At 39.5% G+C, this 16,165-nt stretch overlaps 1 protein-coding gene across 2 annotated transcripts in view; it reads right to left on the reverse strand.

Annotated features, from left to right (window-relative positions):
- The window catches only part of ROR2 (receptor tyrosine kinase like orphan receptor 2), a 218,149-nt gene that overhangs the window by 10,241 nt on the left and 191,743 nt on the right, over positions 1-16,165 (reverse strand). For both annotated transcript variants that reach the window (XR_009503836.1, XM_059926277.1), the window contains exon 5: positions 2,141-2,268. Coding sequence is in view for 1 of the 2 variants with exons in the window: in XM_059926277.1 (XP_059782260.1) it covers positions 2,141-2,268 (128 nt within the window). In the remaining variant the exon portion in view is untranslated. The remainder of the gene's footprint in view (positions 1-2,140; positions 2,269-16,165) is intronic.

Below are 16,165 nucleotides of genomic sequence, written 5' to 3' on the forward strand. Positions count from 1 at the left end.
TTAAGGTGCAGGGTCTCTTGGAGTTGGCTGACGAAACAAGTTTGAACCCAGTTCAGTCCCATCACGTGAGCTGGCAACTGACTACCAAGAGGGTTGTTGCCAGTGTTGGCCTTGACCCCCAGGCAGGGAAAGACCTAAGAAAGCCAAACATGGCATTGCTTTTGGGTTACCAACTGATAGGATGTCAAGGCTGACCCTTTTAGGATTTCTCCTACCCCCGCCCCAGAACCTATCATGTGAGGGTTTATTTCTGAAGGATGGTTCTAGGCACCGAGGAGGTCCAACCATCATGTCCCCACTTTTGTTTACACCCAGCACATCACTCTGATGGTTCTGGGGCCCATTCCTGGGAAGCTTCCAGAGTCCCTGGAATGAGTTCTGACAAGCACGCTCTCCAAATAGACTATCTCCACAACCAATGCAGTCTCTAAACCTCAAGTCAGACAGTCTAGAGCAACTTCACATTTATTTTTTCAAAAATACACAAATGTAGAGAACCCTCATTCTAAACTTGTACCTAAAAACTATTATAAAAATGAGTCTCCTTAGACATCTGATTTGTTAATCCTTTAAACAACTCCTGAAGAAATAATTGAGAGACAATCTTGTGCCTTGAATCAGTGTTTGCCAATTACTGGGATATAAAATTAATTCTGGAGTCTGTGGGTAGCATTTTAAAAGATGATTAGAACGGAACAGAGAATGTCAGAGTGCATGGTTCACATTAAGGCTGGAACCAACTTTTTTCTTTAATGAAATAAAACTGAAGAGAAAAATCAGAGTGCACTGCCTTTGTTCAGGGCAAATGTTGTTTCCTGTAACCCATTTCAGTTCTATGAAGTAGATGTATATGTAGACTAAGTCACGATGTAAAATATACTTTTTATTGATACTGTATGTTGTGGTCAGAAAGTTTGAGAAGTTCTGCTTTAAATGGCATAAGAAGCTTTTCCAATGAGAGATACCAACAATTTCAAAAGATTCTCCCATTGGACCAAGATAGCACCTTCCAAGATCTCCAGGTCCCATTACTGCCCTTCCATTCTCACTGGACACCTGGCCCTGTCCTCAGGGGGCTCTGTAACCATGGGCCAGGCAGGCCCCTCTGTGACCATGACCTTAGACCCTCCAGACTGTGGGTGAAATACAAAGCCAGGGTTGACCTGAACTTAGAAGGACATCAGTGGCACCTATGTGAGTTTCTACCTGGGGACCTCCTTTGTGCCCTTACCAGGGCAGTGCTTTGCCAGCCCCTCCACAAATCCCTCTAGAATCACCGGGAGCCCCACATCGCAGGTTGGCCGGGGTCAAGAACCACTGTGCAGAGGATGTAGTTCAACTGGGACACCTGCCATCTTCACAAGATCCTCCTTGTTCCTTATAGAGTCCAGAGAGAAAACGTTTGGGCTTGTGGGGAGAGCAGAGAGAGGCGGAGGGGGGCTTTTTGGGGCCTTGGTCTAATTCATTTTCCCACTTCTCAAGGGCTTTCCCCCAGGAAGTCCTTGACATCAATGTGAGGACTAACAACCAACCAGAGACAGTAACTTCTACAACGACGGAGAACGAGCAGCTTCACTCCTAAATGATCTGCTCCATTTCTCACACAACGGAGAAGGTACCCAAAGACCTGGCTATGCCTGGAAACCGGGGGCCTACGGGGGTCTGAGTTCACTGCAGTGTCCCCAGGCACAGCCGATGGCCTGGAACCTCTGTCCCCAACAGCTAAAATCAGGCCCGGGCACCATTTAATCAAGCGTAACTCCAAGAAGGCAGAAGAGTCAGGAAAAGTAGAACCAAGAGTGAATGTGGCAGGTGCCGGCCTGGCCACGCGGTGAGGACAAGACAATGCAGGGCTTCGGATCCACGTGGTTGACTTAATTCAGTGGGTTGGTACATTCTAAGCAGACTGTACTTGCTAATTTTCATATACAAATGGGAACATTTTAGGATAAACCGCGGTGGTAATTGCAACTGCTTCTGAAAAAGGCCTCTGACTTTCTCTTGCAGGAGGCAGGGCACAGGGACTCACTGTCCAAGGTCATAACCAACAAAACACGCAAGTGGGACTGAAAACGCACCAGCGTGGCGACAGGCAGCTGCGTGTGTGCTCACGTCTCAGAACAAAGGGCTGCGCTCCTACCTGTGATTCGGTTTTCAATCTCCCCCTGCATCTGGAGGGAGTCCACATAAATGGTCCGGTTCCCAATGAAACGCGCACAGGCGATTCCCCGGTAAGGCTGGCAGAACCCATCCTCGTGGTAGTCGTCTCTGGTAAAAACACATGGTCTGTAAGTACACTGGAAGGTGTCAAATATCCCCGATTTTTTTTTTTTTTTCTTTTTAAATTCAGCATCTGATGATCTAGCCATCTTGTCCCTTGGCATTTACCCAAATGAATTGAAAACTTCTGTCCACACAAAAACTTGCACATGCATGTTTATAGCAGCTTAATCCATAACTGCCAAAACTTGGAAGCAACCAAAATGTCCACAGTGAATGGATAAACTGTAGTACAATGTAATATTACTTAGCACTGAAAAGAAATGAGCTATCAAGAAAAGACATGAGAAGACACAGAGGAAACTTAAATGCACATTACTAAGTGAAAGAAGCCAATCTGAAAAGGCTGCATGCATACTGTATGATCCCAACTTTATGACATTCTAGAAAAAGCAAAATTATGGAACAGTAAAAAGATCAGTGAATGCCAAAGGGTGGGGGGAGGGTTGGTGAACAGGAGAACAGAGATTTTTAGCACAGTGCAACTACTCTGTATGATACTATAATGGCGGAAACATGTCATTATACATTTGTGCAAACCCAGAGAATATGCAACACCAAGAGTGAACTGTAATGTAAACTACAGACTTCAGCTAATAATAATGTATCAACATAGGCTCACTAACTATAACAAATGCACCACACTGACATAAGATGTTACTGATAGGGGAAACTGTATGTGCAGATGTGGGGAACCGGTACACGATATCTCTCTGTACTTTCTGTTCAATTTTTCTGTAAGCCTAAAATTGCTCTAAATATAAAATCTATTAACTTAAAAAAAAATCCAGCATCTTTAAGGTCGGGGGGGATGAAACAAAGGAAGTTGAGTATGAAAGACGGATTATAAATGCGAAGTGTACACATGGGTGGGTACGTGCTCATGCCTATGTTCAAATACATGCAGAATATTAACGATTAACATGTTTCATCGTAGTCTTAAACTACATCAGAAACATTACACCCCTATTAACTTCCGTCGTTTGCAAGCGACGCTTTTATGAAAATGATGTTCATTCAGAAACTGTGTTCTACCGTTAAACTGTAGGAGAGAATTCTTTGAAACAGAGGAAAGCAATGGAGAGGATTCCAAAAAGTCAGGCAGGGCCTCAAAGAGTTTGTATAGCGATATGTGCTTATTACACCACAGGGGAGTGGTGACCTCGCCACTGCTCCATAGCGCAGACCACGTGTATAAATACGGGGGACAGAGAGGGAGACTCTCAAAAGCACAGCCCTCCCACTTGCCCTGCAGTCCGACCTTCCCCCCAGCCTGTAGGGAACAGCCTGCACACGTCCCCTTGGAGTCTGTGCTAAATTATTCTCGGTAAAACCTGTTAGTCCTGCCTTTGGACAATAAAATCAGTCATTCTAAGCACCTAGGTGCTTTTTAAAGTGGCCCTGAGGATGCTTCAAGGAGACAGTAAAAGTGGGCCAAAGCACATATATTAGGGCTGCCGTCTGCTGGGGAGCAAAGGAGAGGGCCCGGGAGCTCCCAGGACAAGCTGCAGCAAGTGCCTCAGGCCTGTAATTAAGTCACTTGTTTTCTAGCAAATCTGCCACCTGCCATAAGCCTAATACTTGTCGTCCACCCTACATTGATTTGGACCATCCCCAAACGAAATGTGGGTTGCGTCCAATTTAACCAAACGGACTTTAAGAATCCCTGTCTTAGCTTTCTCACAAATGTAAAGTCTGAACGATCGTAACAGTGGAGACAAAGGGTCTGGCAGGACACGGTCACTTCAGCCGCCTCTGGCTCTCTCCATCCTCTGCTGTCTTCTCAGCCCCTGAAGAAAATTTCTTTTTCAAAGAAAAGAACCTGGAGCCATAAATAATCTAAAACAGGAGATTCTGGTGTCAGCGAGAGCCAGATGCCCTTTCTCTCAAGCTCACCGGCCATTATTTCTTTGGGTCAAGGATTCCTTAACTATCGTTTAAATAAGCAAGCACATGTGCTAACAATACACACGCAACCCACCCCTCTCTCACCCTTTGTGAGCTGGAGTTAACTGCTGATTAAACTAAAACCAATGTTACACTTGCCAAATACACAAACGCAAGTTCAAGTCAACTCTGCCCTGGTGTGTGAGCTCTGTATCCCCGTTTGCAGGCTGGGTTTAGGTCACTTGCCTGCTATGCCAGGAAAAGCATTAAGATGTGCACGTTCTTATTAACGTCAGCCCACCTAGGGTATGAGATTTGATTCAGTTAGTCCCTTGGGTGACCCCCACAAGAGCAAGCAATTTCTCTTCTCTGCCTCAAGAGTCAAGGAATAGAAAGCCTAGTCCCTCACTGTGGGCTTCTCCCTGGCCACTGGTCAGGTGCCCACAGGATGGGGGAGCAACAAGGGTGCAGGGAAGACACGCTGAGAAGGGGCTCAAGACCATCACATCGTGTTCACAGCTTACTCATCTCAGTGAGCTTCTAATCTGGATTTTAGAGAATGTCCAAAAACGCAAACAGAAATGGTTGGACAATGACATCTTTCAGGTTTCTGAATTTTGAGAAAACAAGTGGGAATTACTTTTCAGTTTCAAACAGAATTACGTCTTATCTTCACCTGGCATTGTTTAGGACCTCTGAAGAGTGACAGAGCTGGAGTAAGTCTGTAAAACTGGTCGCTCAGAGACTAAAGAAAAGTGCTGACACAGAAGCTGCCTTCTATAAAATCCTTTAAACCACACAAGTGAAACAAGCATGCTCGCCAAATCTCAGAACATCAATGTGATAGAAACTCAATTTTGGAAATCTCCTCCATTCCTAATGCTGCCAGGCACTAATAACACAGATGAAGAAGAAACTTGTATACCAACAAGTTCATGGTAAAGGAGGAGAGAGAGAGGGAGAGAGATACCTACAATATTGGGGGAAAAAAAGCAATAGGAAAGGAGTAGGGGATTGGGAGGAAACAGAAAAAGGAGCCATCATACTGTGATAGAAAGGGCTTCTTCACAAACGGCTGAGGAGATGGTGGGGCCAGTCAGCACCTTCCCTGCAATGGTACCTGCTAAAAACAAAAACTGGTTTGAAGAAAACCTTAGAAAAATTCCTTGTTACAAATAATGAATAACCTTTAAAAGAAAGTAGGCTCCTTTGAGGTTGAAAAGTAATCAATACCAAAACTCAAATGTAGTTACACATTGTGTAGGAAGGTAACATTTTCCCCAAACAGTTTTTTTTGTTAAAAGTGGTTAAACCATTTCATAATTATTATTCTTATTATGAGAGGGTCTGCCTGCAATAAACAGGCTTCCTGCTTGAGTGAAGCAGAGGAAGGAACAGCTTCAACAAAAAGTGATAAACTCCATAAGCTTCAGGTGACCTGCCAGTAATGTAAGAAGCTGCAGTAACAAAACACTCTTCAGAGGAAGGTAACAAAATCTAGAGTATAAACCACAATGACTGGTGTACAATAAAAAATTACCAGGCATGTAAAGAAACAGGGAAATATAACCCATGGTCAAGAGAAATAAACCCAGATGTTAGAAGACCAGCACTTTAAGGAACTATGAGTATGGTAAACAATGCACAGAAGAAACTATAATGAAGATATGGATGATTGCAGGAGAGATGGAAACTGTAAAAGAATCTACTGGAAGAACTAAAACATACAATCTCCAATAAAACAGTCATGGTATGATATTAACAACAGATTGGATAAAACTAGGGAAAAAAATTGGTAAACTGGACAGGTCAATGGAAAATTTCCAAACTGAAACAAAGAGAGACAAAAAGATTTACCAAAAATTAAACAGAGCTTTAGTAAGCTATAGGAAAGTACAGGAGGTCTAACTTATGTACAGTCAAATCCCAACAGGAGGGGAGAGACACACGGAGTTGGGAAAAAGGTTTGAAGAAATGATGGCCAAAATTTTCCCAAATTTCATTAAAATACAGTAACACACCAACCAAGGAAGATCAGTGAAAAGCAAGCAGAATAAATACAAAGGAAACCACACCTGCTGATGTCACAATCAACTTGCTAAAAACCTAGGATAAATAGAAAAAGGGGGAGATAAAAAATAATGGCTGACTCCTCATCAGAAACAAAGCAAAACAGAAGACAAGGAAATGACAGCTTCAAGGCACTAGCAGAGAAAATGAACTGTGAACCTGGATTCCATACTCAGCAAAAACTTCTTTCAAATAAAAGGGTCTATTAAGCAAAAAGACATAACATGAATGCACCTAATATCAGAGCTTCAAAATATATAAACAAGAATTGACAGAACTAGAGGACAAAACAGAAAAATCCATAATTATAGTTGGAAATTTTAATACCTGACTCTCAGCAATTAACTGAACTAAACAAAAACATTAGTGAAGAAACAACAGAAACATTAACCACCCCCTTGACCCAATGGACATCTGCAGAACAATATACCCAGCAAGACAGCATACACATGTCCGTGTACATGGCATATTCACCCAGACAGACCATATGCTCTCCATAAAATAACTCACAATACATTAAAAAATTGAAACCATAAATTTCTGATCACACAAAATTAAAGTAGAAATCAGTAACAAAAATATATTTAGAAACTCTCGAACTATTTGGAAATTAAATAGCACACTTCTAAATAGCCTTTGGGCTCAAAAAAGAAAATGCAAGAAAAATTAAATGGTATTTTAAATGGAATGAGAATATATAAAATATGAAAAATGAAAACAGGATACCCCAAATCGTGGAATGAAGCTAAAAGAGTAATTAAGAGAGACCTTTATAGCTTTAAATGCTTAAATTAGATGAGATTTTACACCTTAAAAAGCTGGAAAAAGAGTGTCAAGTTAAACCTGAAGTAATTAGAAAAAAATATTAATGATGAGAGCAGAAATCAATAAAATAGAAACCAAACAATAAAAAAATCAATAAAGCCAGAAGTTCATTCTTCAAAAAATTAACCAAATCGCTAACACCTAGAAAAAATGATTAAGAAAAGAGAAAACACACATTACCAATATCAGGAATGCACAAGGAGACTCACCAAAGACTCTACAGATGTTAAAGATAATAAATGAACATAGATATATATATCCAACAACTTAGAAAAAATGACAAATGACAATACACCAAAATTAGCACAAATAGGAATAAAAACTCAGAATAGCCCTAAATCTCTTAGAGAACTTGGAGTTGTAGTCAAAAACCTTCCCATGATTAAATCTCCAGCCCAAAATAATAGAAACTGGTGAATTCTGTCTAATATTTAAGGAAGAAACATCAGCAATTTTACACAAACTCTTTCAGAAAATAAAGGAGTAAGAGATACTTTCTAGTTCATTTTATGAGGCAAACATAAACTTGATACAAAAAGCTGACAAGTCTGTTCCATGGACATTATAAGCCAATATGCCCCCTGATCAAAAGGGCAACATGCTCCACTAAACAACAGCAAACTGGACCCAGCGAAATAAAAAGACAATATAGAAATGAGTAATGGACCAAACTGGGTCAACCCAGGAGTACAAAGTTACTTCAGCATTTAAAAACCAATCACTGAAAATACAGAGCTAAAGAGAGAAACCATGTAATAATCTCAGTTAATATTACAAAAAAAAAGCAATTGACAAAACCAACACTCATTCATTATCAAAACTTTCAACAAAGAAAATAACTGTCAATCTAATAAAAAGGGCATCTATGAGAAACCTACAATGAATTTCTTACTTAATGGTGAAATAAGGAACATTTTCCCCATAGATATAGAAACAAGACAAAGATATCTGCTCTTACGTCTTCTACCCAACATCGCCATGAAGTCCTAACCATTACAATAAGGAGATAGATAGATAGATAGATAGGGGATGGTAGATAGATAGATAAATGGCTTACAGATTAGAAAGGAAGAAATAAAACTGTCTTCACTCATAGATATCATAATTTACATAGAAAATTCTAATGAATATATTAAAAAATTACAAAAATTAATATGGATTTAGTAAAGCCACAAGATAAGGACAACATAATCAATTATATTTTTATATTTGAGCACCAATTAGCAAATGAAATTTTTAAAAAATATCATTTACAATAATATTAAAAATACACAGGGGAGTAATCAAATTCATAGAAAGTAGAATGGTGGTTGTCAAGGGCTGGGGGCGGAAAGAATGGGGCATTATTGTTTAATGGATACAGAGTTTCAGTTCGGGAAGATGAAAGTGTTCTGGAGAGGGGTGTGGTGATGATTGCACAACAATGTGATTGTGCTTAATACCTCTGAATTATACACTTAAAATGGTTAAAATACTTAGAAATAAACCTAACATGTACAAGACTTCCACACTTAAAACCTCAAAACACTGCAGAGAGAAAGGAAAGAAAACCCAAATAAATAGAAATACATACCATGTTCATAGATTGGAACACTCAATAGTTTAAAGAAGTCAATGTTCCCAGAGTGCAATATCACCCCATCAAAATCCTAGCAGGATTTCCCCGCAAATTACCTTTTACTACAAAAAGAAAAATAACTGTATAATGAGAAAACAGATCTTAACCAAGTGAGAAAAATTAACGTCACCAATAGGGGGCAAACTGACATCATGTACCTCCAGACGTGATACCCTGAGAAGGAAATATCACTTACATTATTTCAGTCAAAAATGCATAACCAGATTCTAATCATGAGTAAACATCAGCCAAACTCAAATTTAGTGATATTCTACACAATAACCGTTCCGCACTTATCAAAAATCTCAGTGTCATGAAAGGTCCAGGAACTGTTGCAGAGTAAAGGGGACTAAAGCAACATGGTGAGGAGCTGTACCCGGGGGCGGGGGGATCTAAAAAGCATTACTGGGACAATGAAAGAAATTGGAGTATGAATGGCAATTCAAAGACATATATCCTGAAGTTGAAGCTGTCGTTCTGTAAGGAAACACTGTTGGTCTTAGGGAATATACACTGAAGTGTTAAAGGGCAAAGGGGTGTAATGAATGCAACCTACTCTCATATGGTTCAGAAAACAATAATAGTTGCAAACAGGCATAGAGGGAATGATAAGTCAAATATGGCAGAATGACAAAAAATTGGTAAACCTGGGTAAAGTCATATGGGATTACTTATTACTATTCCTGTGACTTTTTTATAAGTCTGAAGTTATTTCAAAATCAAAAGTTAAAAACATCCCAGTAGGCACTGTGGTAGAAACTGACAAACACTCTAGAATTTAAATGGAAATGCAAAGGTACTAGAGTAGCTAAAACAATCATGAAAGAGAAGAAGAATGATAGAAGATTTACACCCCTTGATTTTAAGACTTACTGTAATATTGCAGTTATTAAGACAATGTGGTATTGGAGTGTAAGGATAGATCAATAGAACATAACAGAGAATTCCAAAATATATCTTCACATGTAGTCAAGTGATTTTCAATAAAGGCACTAACGCATTCAAGGGAGACAGAACAGTCTTTTCAAAAATGATGCTGGAACAACTGGATATTTGTATGGAAAAAAATGAACTTAAACGCATTAACTCACACCATACACAAAAATTGTTTTGAAGATGGATCATAGACCTAAACATAAAAGCTAAAATTAAAATGCTTACAGAAGGAATCACAGGAGAATATCTTTATAGTATTGAGGTAGGTGAGAGCAAAGGTTTCTTAGACATGATGCATAAAAGAAAAAAACCATAAATCAGATTTACCAAAATTAAAATTTCCTGATCATCAAAAGACAGCATTAAGAAAATTAAAAAGGCAAACCACAAGCTGGCAGAAAACACCTTATAATATCTGACAAAGAAATTGTATACAGAAAATATAAAGAACTCCCATAACTCAATAAGAAGACAAACAACACAGTAAAAATTGTACAAAAGGCCTAACAGATACTTCACAAAAGTGTGTCCTTAGAAGATGGCCCCATTTTTAGTGACTGAAGAAATATAATTAAAACACCCTGAATCATCACGATGCAAGACACTAGAATGGCTGCAATTAAATGACTGACTATCAAATGTTGGTATGGATGTGGGGCAACTGGAACTCTCATACGTTGCTGGTGGCAGTATAAAATGGAAAGATCACTTTGGGGAAGAATTTGGCAATTTCTTATACAGTTTATATATATACATACCATCTGACTGAGCAATCTTTTTTTTTTTTTTAATTTTTATTTATTATTTATTTATTATGTTTATTTTTGGCTGTGTTGGGTCTTCGTTTCTGTGCGAGGGCTTTCTCCAGTTGCGGCGAGTGGGGGCCACTCTTCATCGTGGTGCGCGGGCCTGTCACTATCGCGGCCTCTCTTGTTGCGGAGCAGAGGCTCCAGACGCTCAGGCTCAGTAGTTGTGGCTCACGGGCCCAGTTGCTCCGCGGCATGTGGGATCTTCCCAGACCAGGGCTCGAACCCGTGTCCCCTGCATTGGCAGGCAGATTCTCAACCACTGTGCCACCAGGGAAGCCCTGACTGAGCAATCTTACACCTAGGATTTATTCTAGAAAAATGAAAGCATGTTCCCCCAAATTAAATATTCATAGCAGTCTATTTATAATTGCTCCAAATTAGAAGCCCAAATGTCCATCAACAGATAATACATTGTAGTATCTTCATACAACAGAATAATTGTCATCAATAAAAAGGAATAAACCACAGAAAGTATTTTTCAGATATTACATTTTGTGAAAGAAGCCAGACATAAGAGTCTCCCAGGAAAATGTAAGCAGCACAAGGCAGGAGTTTTTAGTTTTTGTCTGTTTCATTCATTGTTGGACCCCCAATAACTTGAACAGGGCCTGGCACATAGCTGGCCCTCAATATAAATTTGTTAAATAAATGAATGAATGATTTCCTTGAAAATTAGACATCATACTTTATTCCTCTCTACTTTTGAGATGAAATACTCCTGCATGCAATTATACTGATGTCATATTTGATGTGGCAAAAATGTGAACGGAGCACATTCATTCATAAAGCCAACACCAACACTCATGTCATAAAAACCCAAGTCAGCAAAACCTTTTAGAAACATTGGCTTTTGCAATGGCCATCTCTAAGGCTAGGATCACATGAGACGGCCAGAGGCAGAGAAACAGTGTCTCCAACACTAATAGTTCATTGGCAAGCAAACGTTATTCTCTTCTGTCATGTTCAGGGGGCTGGTCCCTCTCACATCAACCTTGGAAGATTGGTGACTTTGGGTGAATTTGGAGGTTGGTGTGTAAAAAGCTCTCATTCATGTATAATAGGGCATCATAGCTGATACATGAGTTTAACTGAAAACAAAAAGATTTAGTGGGAGCATTAAATGTGCTTCTACCATCAAGTGCTAGTATTATCATTACTGCTAAAGCACAAACATTTTCATTTGTGTCACTATATGATCTGAATTAAAAAGAATGTGTGTGTAGTCTCTAACTACTTTATGACTGTGTTTAGCCACTTATCGCCTGTATCACATAATCTTAAAATGAATTAAGTTTCTATCTTTTATTCAAGTTCTGCACTATGGGATTTAAGGGGAGTTACTTTTCCAGAAAAAAGAACCTATCACAACAAGAAGTCATGGAGAAAAAATTAGGTTGGCTTCTCTCCCCCTTCCAACTCAATTTCATTAGGTTGGTGGTTTAATGAATTTAACATCAAATGCTAAATGTTAGCCTTTTGTCTGAGTTAATTTACTTTTACCAACTTGTCAGTAAGGCAGCTTGCTTTCTCCTGAAGTCATTTTTAATTACTGGATAGTCAGTTGGCAGTTTCAGGGGGTTTTTTAATAGTGCTATTTTCCTATAATTAGGACAAAGTTTGAACTAGGCTTATGACAATTTCCCAAAGAGCAATGGAAGGAGTTTGAGGTAGAAGATGGCTGAGTTCCATTTAGACATGCAAATTGTGAGGTGCCTGTGAATCATCTGCCTGGAGATGCCCACCATGGGGCTGAACTGGGGGGCCTGGAGATGGGGAGATAAGTCAGACTTGGAAGTGGAGATGTCAGGGTCATGAGCTTATGGGTGGAGAAGGGCTGAAACCTTGGAATTGCCTGCAAGTCGTGAAGCAAGAAGGGCTCAGACATGGCCTCAAGGAAAGTGATTTCCCAGCGGCCAATAATTAACGTAACTTTTAATTGTCCAAAAAACAACACATTTTCCTTTAAGCAGACGTTCGTTGAAGCACATTATGCGTGCATTTACTTGTGAGCCATCAGGGTAGCCTAGGACAACCAACACAGGAAACATGGAAGCCCTGACGCTCACGCTTCAGGGAGCACTCCCGACCCCTTCACCCGACGACTTTGCTACCACCAGGCTACCCCACCAGTGTACATATGTGTCTATCATCATGAAAATAAACCACTTTTTAAAAGAGTAGCTAGAAAAGATACCCACACATGAAATGTGAGACACACAGCCTCACATTAATCCCCTCGCATTACCAAACCTGCTACCTGAGTAAGCTATAATCACCCTGTCTTTGAACCTACGTCTGTGGAGACACAGCCTGTCCTTGAAGCTTTTGTTCTCCATACACACACCCTCCTCACCCCACCTTCAAATGGATGGAAGGAAAAACAATGTTTTAATGGTAATAAATCCCTTAACCTCTGGGGATTTCCACCCCACCCCCCCCATCTCCTTCAATACACACAAACTGATAGCCACCAACACTGCTGATGACCACGTGTGTGGATGTGTGAGGGCAGCGGCCAGAGGAAGAGAGCGAAGAGCCTGGAGGGGATGAGTCATCACAACCATCCCCGTTCACGGTTCAGAACCAACCTCGGCGTGTCCCCATGCTGACATGCTGTACACAGGGATCAACCAGGGCTGTATGATTATTCACTGTTTCAACTCTCCATTTGCAGGTACAGGATATACCACCAGACCAACAATGAAAGAGCTTTAACTGCTGTGCATTTTCTCAGGAAATGGCCCAAGAGGAGAGAGTCACAGTATTGGATAAGCTAGTGATATTCCAGAGACAAAAACGGAGAACTTGTGGGTAATTCTGTTTTAAACCCACTGATGTTCCTTCTTTTTGTCTTTGTTCTGGTCAACTTCCAGAGGTATCATAAAGGAGGTGAAGGTGAGTCTGCCGAAACATAATTACAGTCAATGGGGAGAAAAACATCATGGTCACAAAAAAGACAACCGTCAATGGGCTGGTGCCTTAGGCTACGAAGTATCTGAACAAAGCGGGTCATCTGCCAACACAAAGTTAGCAGATCAATTCAGCATAATATTAAAAGAATATCTCACCCTGACCAAGTGGATTTCAGTCTAGAACTGTAAAGCGACCCAGTAAGAGGAACTCTATTACATACCGTAATATTCATACGTTGAAAGGAGAAAAACTACACAATCACCTTTGTATCTGGAAAAGTAACTGTAAAAATCAAACTTCTATGCAATTCCAATAAAAATACAAACTGATAAAATTCATATGGAAGAATAAAAGATAACAGTCAAGATAATTTAGAAAAATGGTATAGTAATAAGGTAGCTGTATTAGCCAGCTTAGGCTGCCATAACAAACACCACAGACTGGGGGGCTTAAACAACAGACATTGACTTCTCACAGTTCTGGAGGTTAAGTTCAATATCAAAGTGCAACCCTATTTAGTTCCCAGCTTTCAGACGGCCACCTTCTCGCTGTGTCCCCACATGGCAGAAAGGAGAGACAGCAATCTCTGATGTATCTTCCTCTTCTTATAAGGACACCAGCCCTATCAGATCAGGGACCCAACCTTAAGACCTCATTTAACCTTAATTACCTACTTAAAGGCCCTATCTTCAATACAGTCCCATGAAGGGGGGTTAAAGCTTCAATATCTGAATTTGGTGGGGGGGCACAATTTAATCCATAGTAACAAGCAAAAATATTTCTCTACATATAGCAAGATATATTACAAAGATATAGTGTTAGAATATTGTGGTATTTATTCCAGGCACAAAAGTTACTAGAACAGAATAGAGAGCCTAGAAGCAGATCCGCATGTATAGAAATTTCACAGATGACAGAAGTGACATTAAATTTAATGATTACAGATGTGGCTATTCATTAGATGATGCCAAGGCACTAGGCCACTGAGATAGGAAAATATTACAGTAGAACCCTAGCTGATACCAGCATAAAAATCAATTCTAGATGGAGTAGAAACTGTGTAAAAATTGTATCTAGAATATATTTTAAGACTCTTGCAAATCAATATGAAAAAGACAAACGTCCTAATGAAAAATGGACAAAATACAGTCGACTCTGGTTATCTGTGACAGTCATTTTCTATAAAGTTGCCACAAACACTGAATTAGCAAATACTGAGCCATTGTTCCTAAGGCAAATAAAGAGATACTTTTCTGCAAGTCTGTGGTCGTAACGTTTTCATCAACCAATCAATACATAACCTTGTTTTATGTGTGTTTCTGTTTAAAGATGTCTTATTTAATGTGGTTGGTGATTCATTAATAATAAGCTTGGGGCCAATAGCACTGTAACTCATGCTTGAATGAAGCTTATCTAACGTATTTTTCCTCCACAAGGCACATCACAGCCTTCTGGTGCTTAGGAACATAAGACAGCACTTCAGCACTGTGCTTGGGGCCATTCTAAACATCAAAATCACCAACGAAAAGTACAAAATATAAACAGACCCAGAAAAGCACACTTGTGCACAGCAGGAGAGCTGAAACAAGATGGCAGATCTCAGCTGGGAACGCATGCACTGGGCAACTCAAATTTTTCACTGTTGTGTGCATATCCATGAGTGACCATGGAAACATCCTGAGTATTGATTTGGGGGTTACAAAGAAATTTTACTGAGTAAGAAAATTTGCAAGTATTGAGTCTATAAATAAGAATGGACTGTATTTGAACTGGCAATCCAATGGTTATTAAACCAATACAAATATGCTCAACTTCACTGTTTACTGGTGAAATCTAATGTAAAATTACTATAACTTACAACCGACACCCAAGATATTGGCAAAATTTTGAGTTCTGATAATACCATGTGCTGGAAAACATGGGGAAATAAGAACTCATGCCTTGCCGGTGGGACTAGGAAGTCCTTTATCACTTTGGAGGGCAATCTGACCATACGTGGTAGAGGTGGGAAGTGCATACCTGCAGTTCCACTCCCAGACTTCTACTGCTGGAGGACTCTGGCCCACTGGGACAAGTAGACATGGAAAGATGTTTACATAAGATGGTCTGCATCAGTGAGAACAACTAACCTTCACTGAGTAGACACATGGACAATTAAAGTGAGACTGAGTCACAGAATGGAGTATTGTATATTTGTTAAAATGAACTTAACCTACATGTATTAACCTGGACTTCCAGATTGGCAAACCCCCCTCCTCACCCACCTCTAAAAAAACTACAGTTATATGCTATTTACAAGAGACCTACATAAAACAGAACACAAAAAGGTTGAGGGAAAAAGTGGGACAGGAATAGTAAAACAGCTTTCTAGCAAATGCAAATAAAAAGAAAGTAGGTGGAGCAATATTATTGCTAGGCAAAATCGAATTCAAGGCAAAAAGCCTCAAAAGAGACTTAAAAACAAGACAAAACAAAACAAAAGCTATATAGTCTCAAACCTGGAGGTATTTAAGAACATAAACTCAAAATTTAAAAAAATAGAAAACTGATAGAAATTGGCAAATCCGAAATGAGTATAGACAACTTTCATATATTTTCAGATATCTGTAACCAATGTGAACAAAAAATATAGACACTTTTAATAACACACTTAACATATGTGATTTAATATATGAATTGAAATATTGTGTACTGGCTACCATCAGAGCACATTTATTTTTTGAAACAACAGGAAATATTCACAAAAATTTACCGTATCTAATTGGCCACAAAGAAAATCTCAACCAACTACCAACTGTAAAATACATCCCAAATTCACCGATAATAA

Source organism: Balaenoptera ricei, chromosome 6 (assembly GCF_028023285.1).
Source record: "Balaenoptera ricei isolate mBalRic1 chromosome 6, mBalRic1.hap2, whole genome shotgun sequence".
NCBI lineage: Eukaryota > Metazoa > Chordata > Mammalia > Artiodactyla > Balaenopteridae > Balaenoptera > Balaenoptera ricei.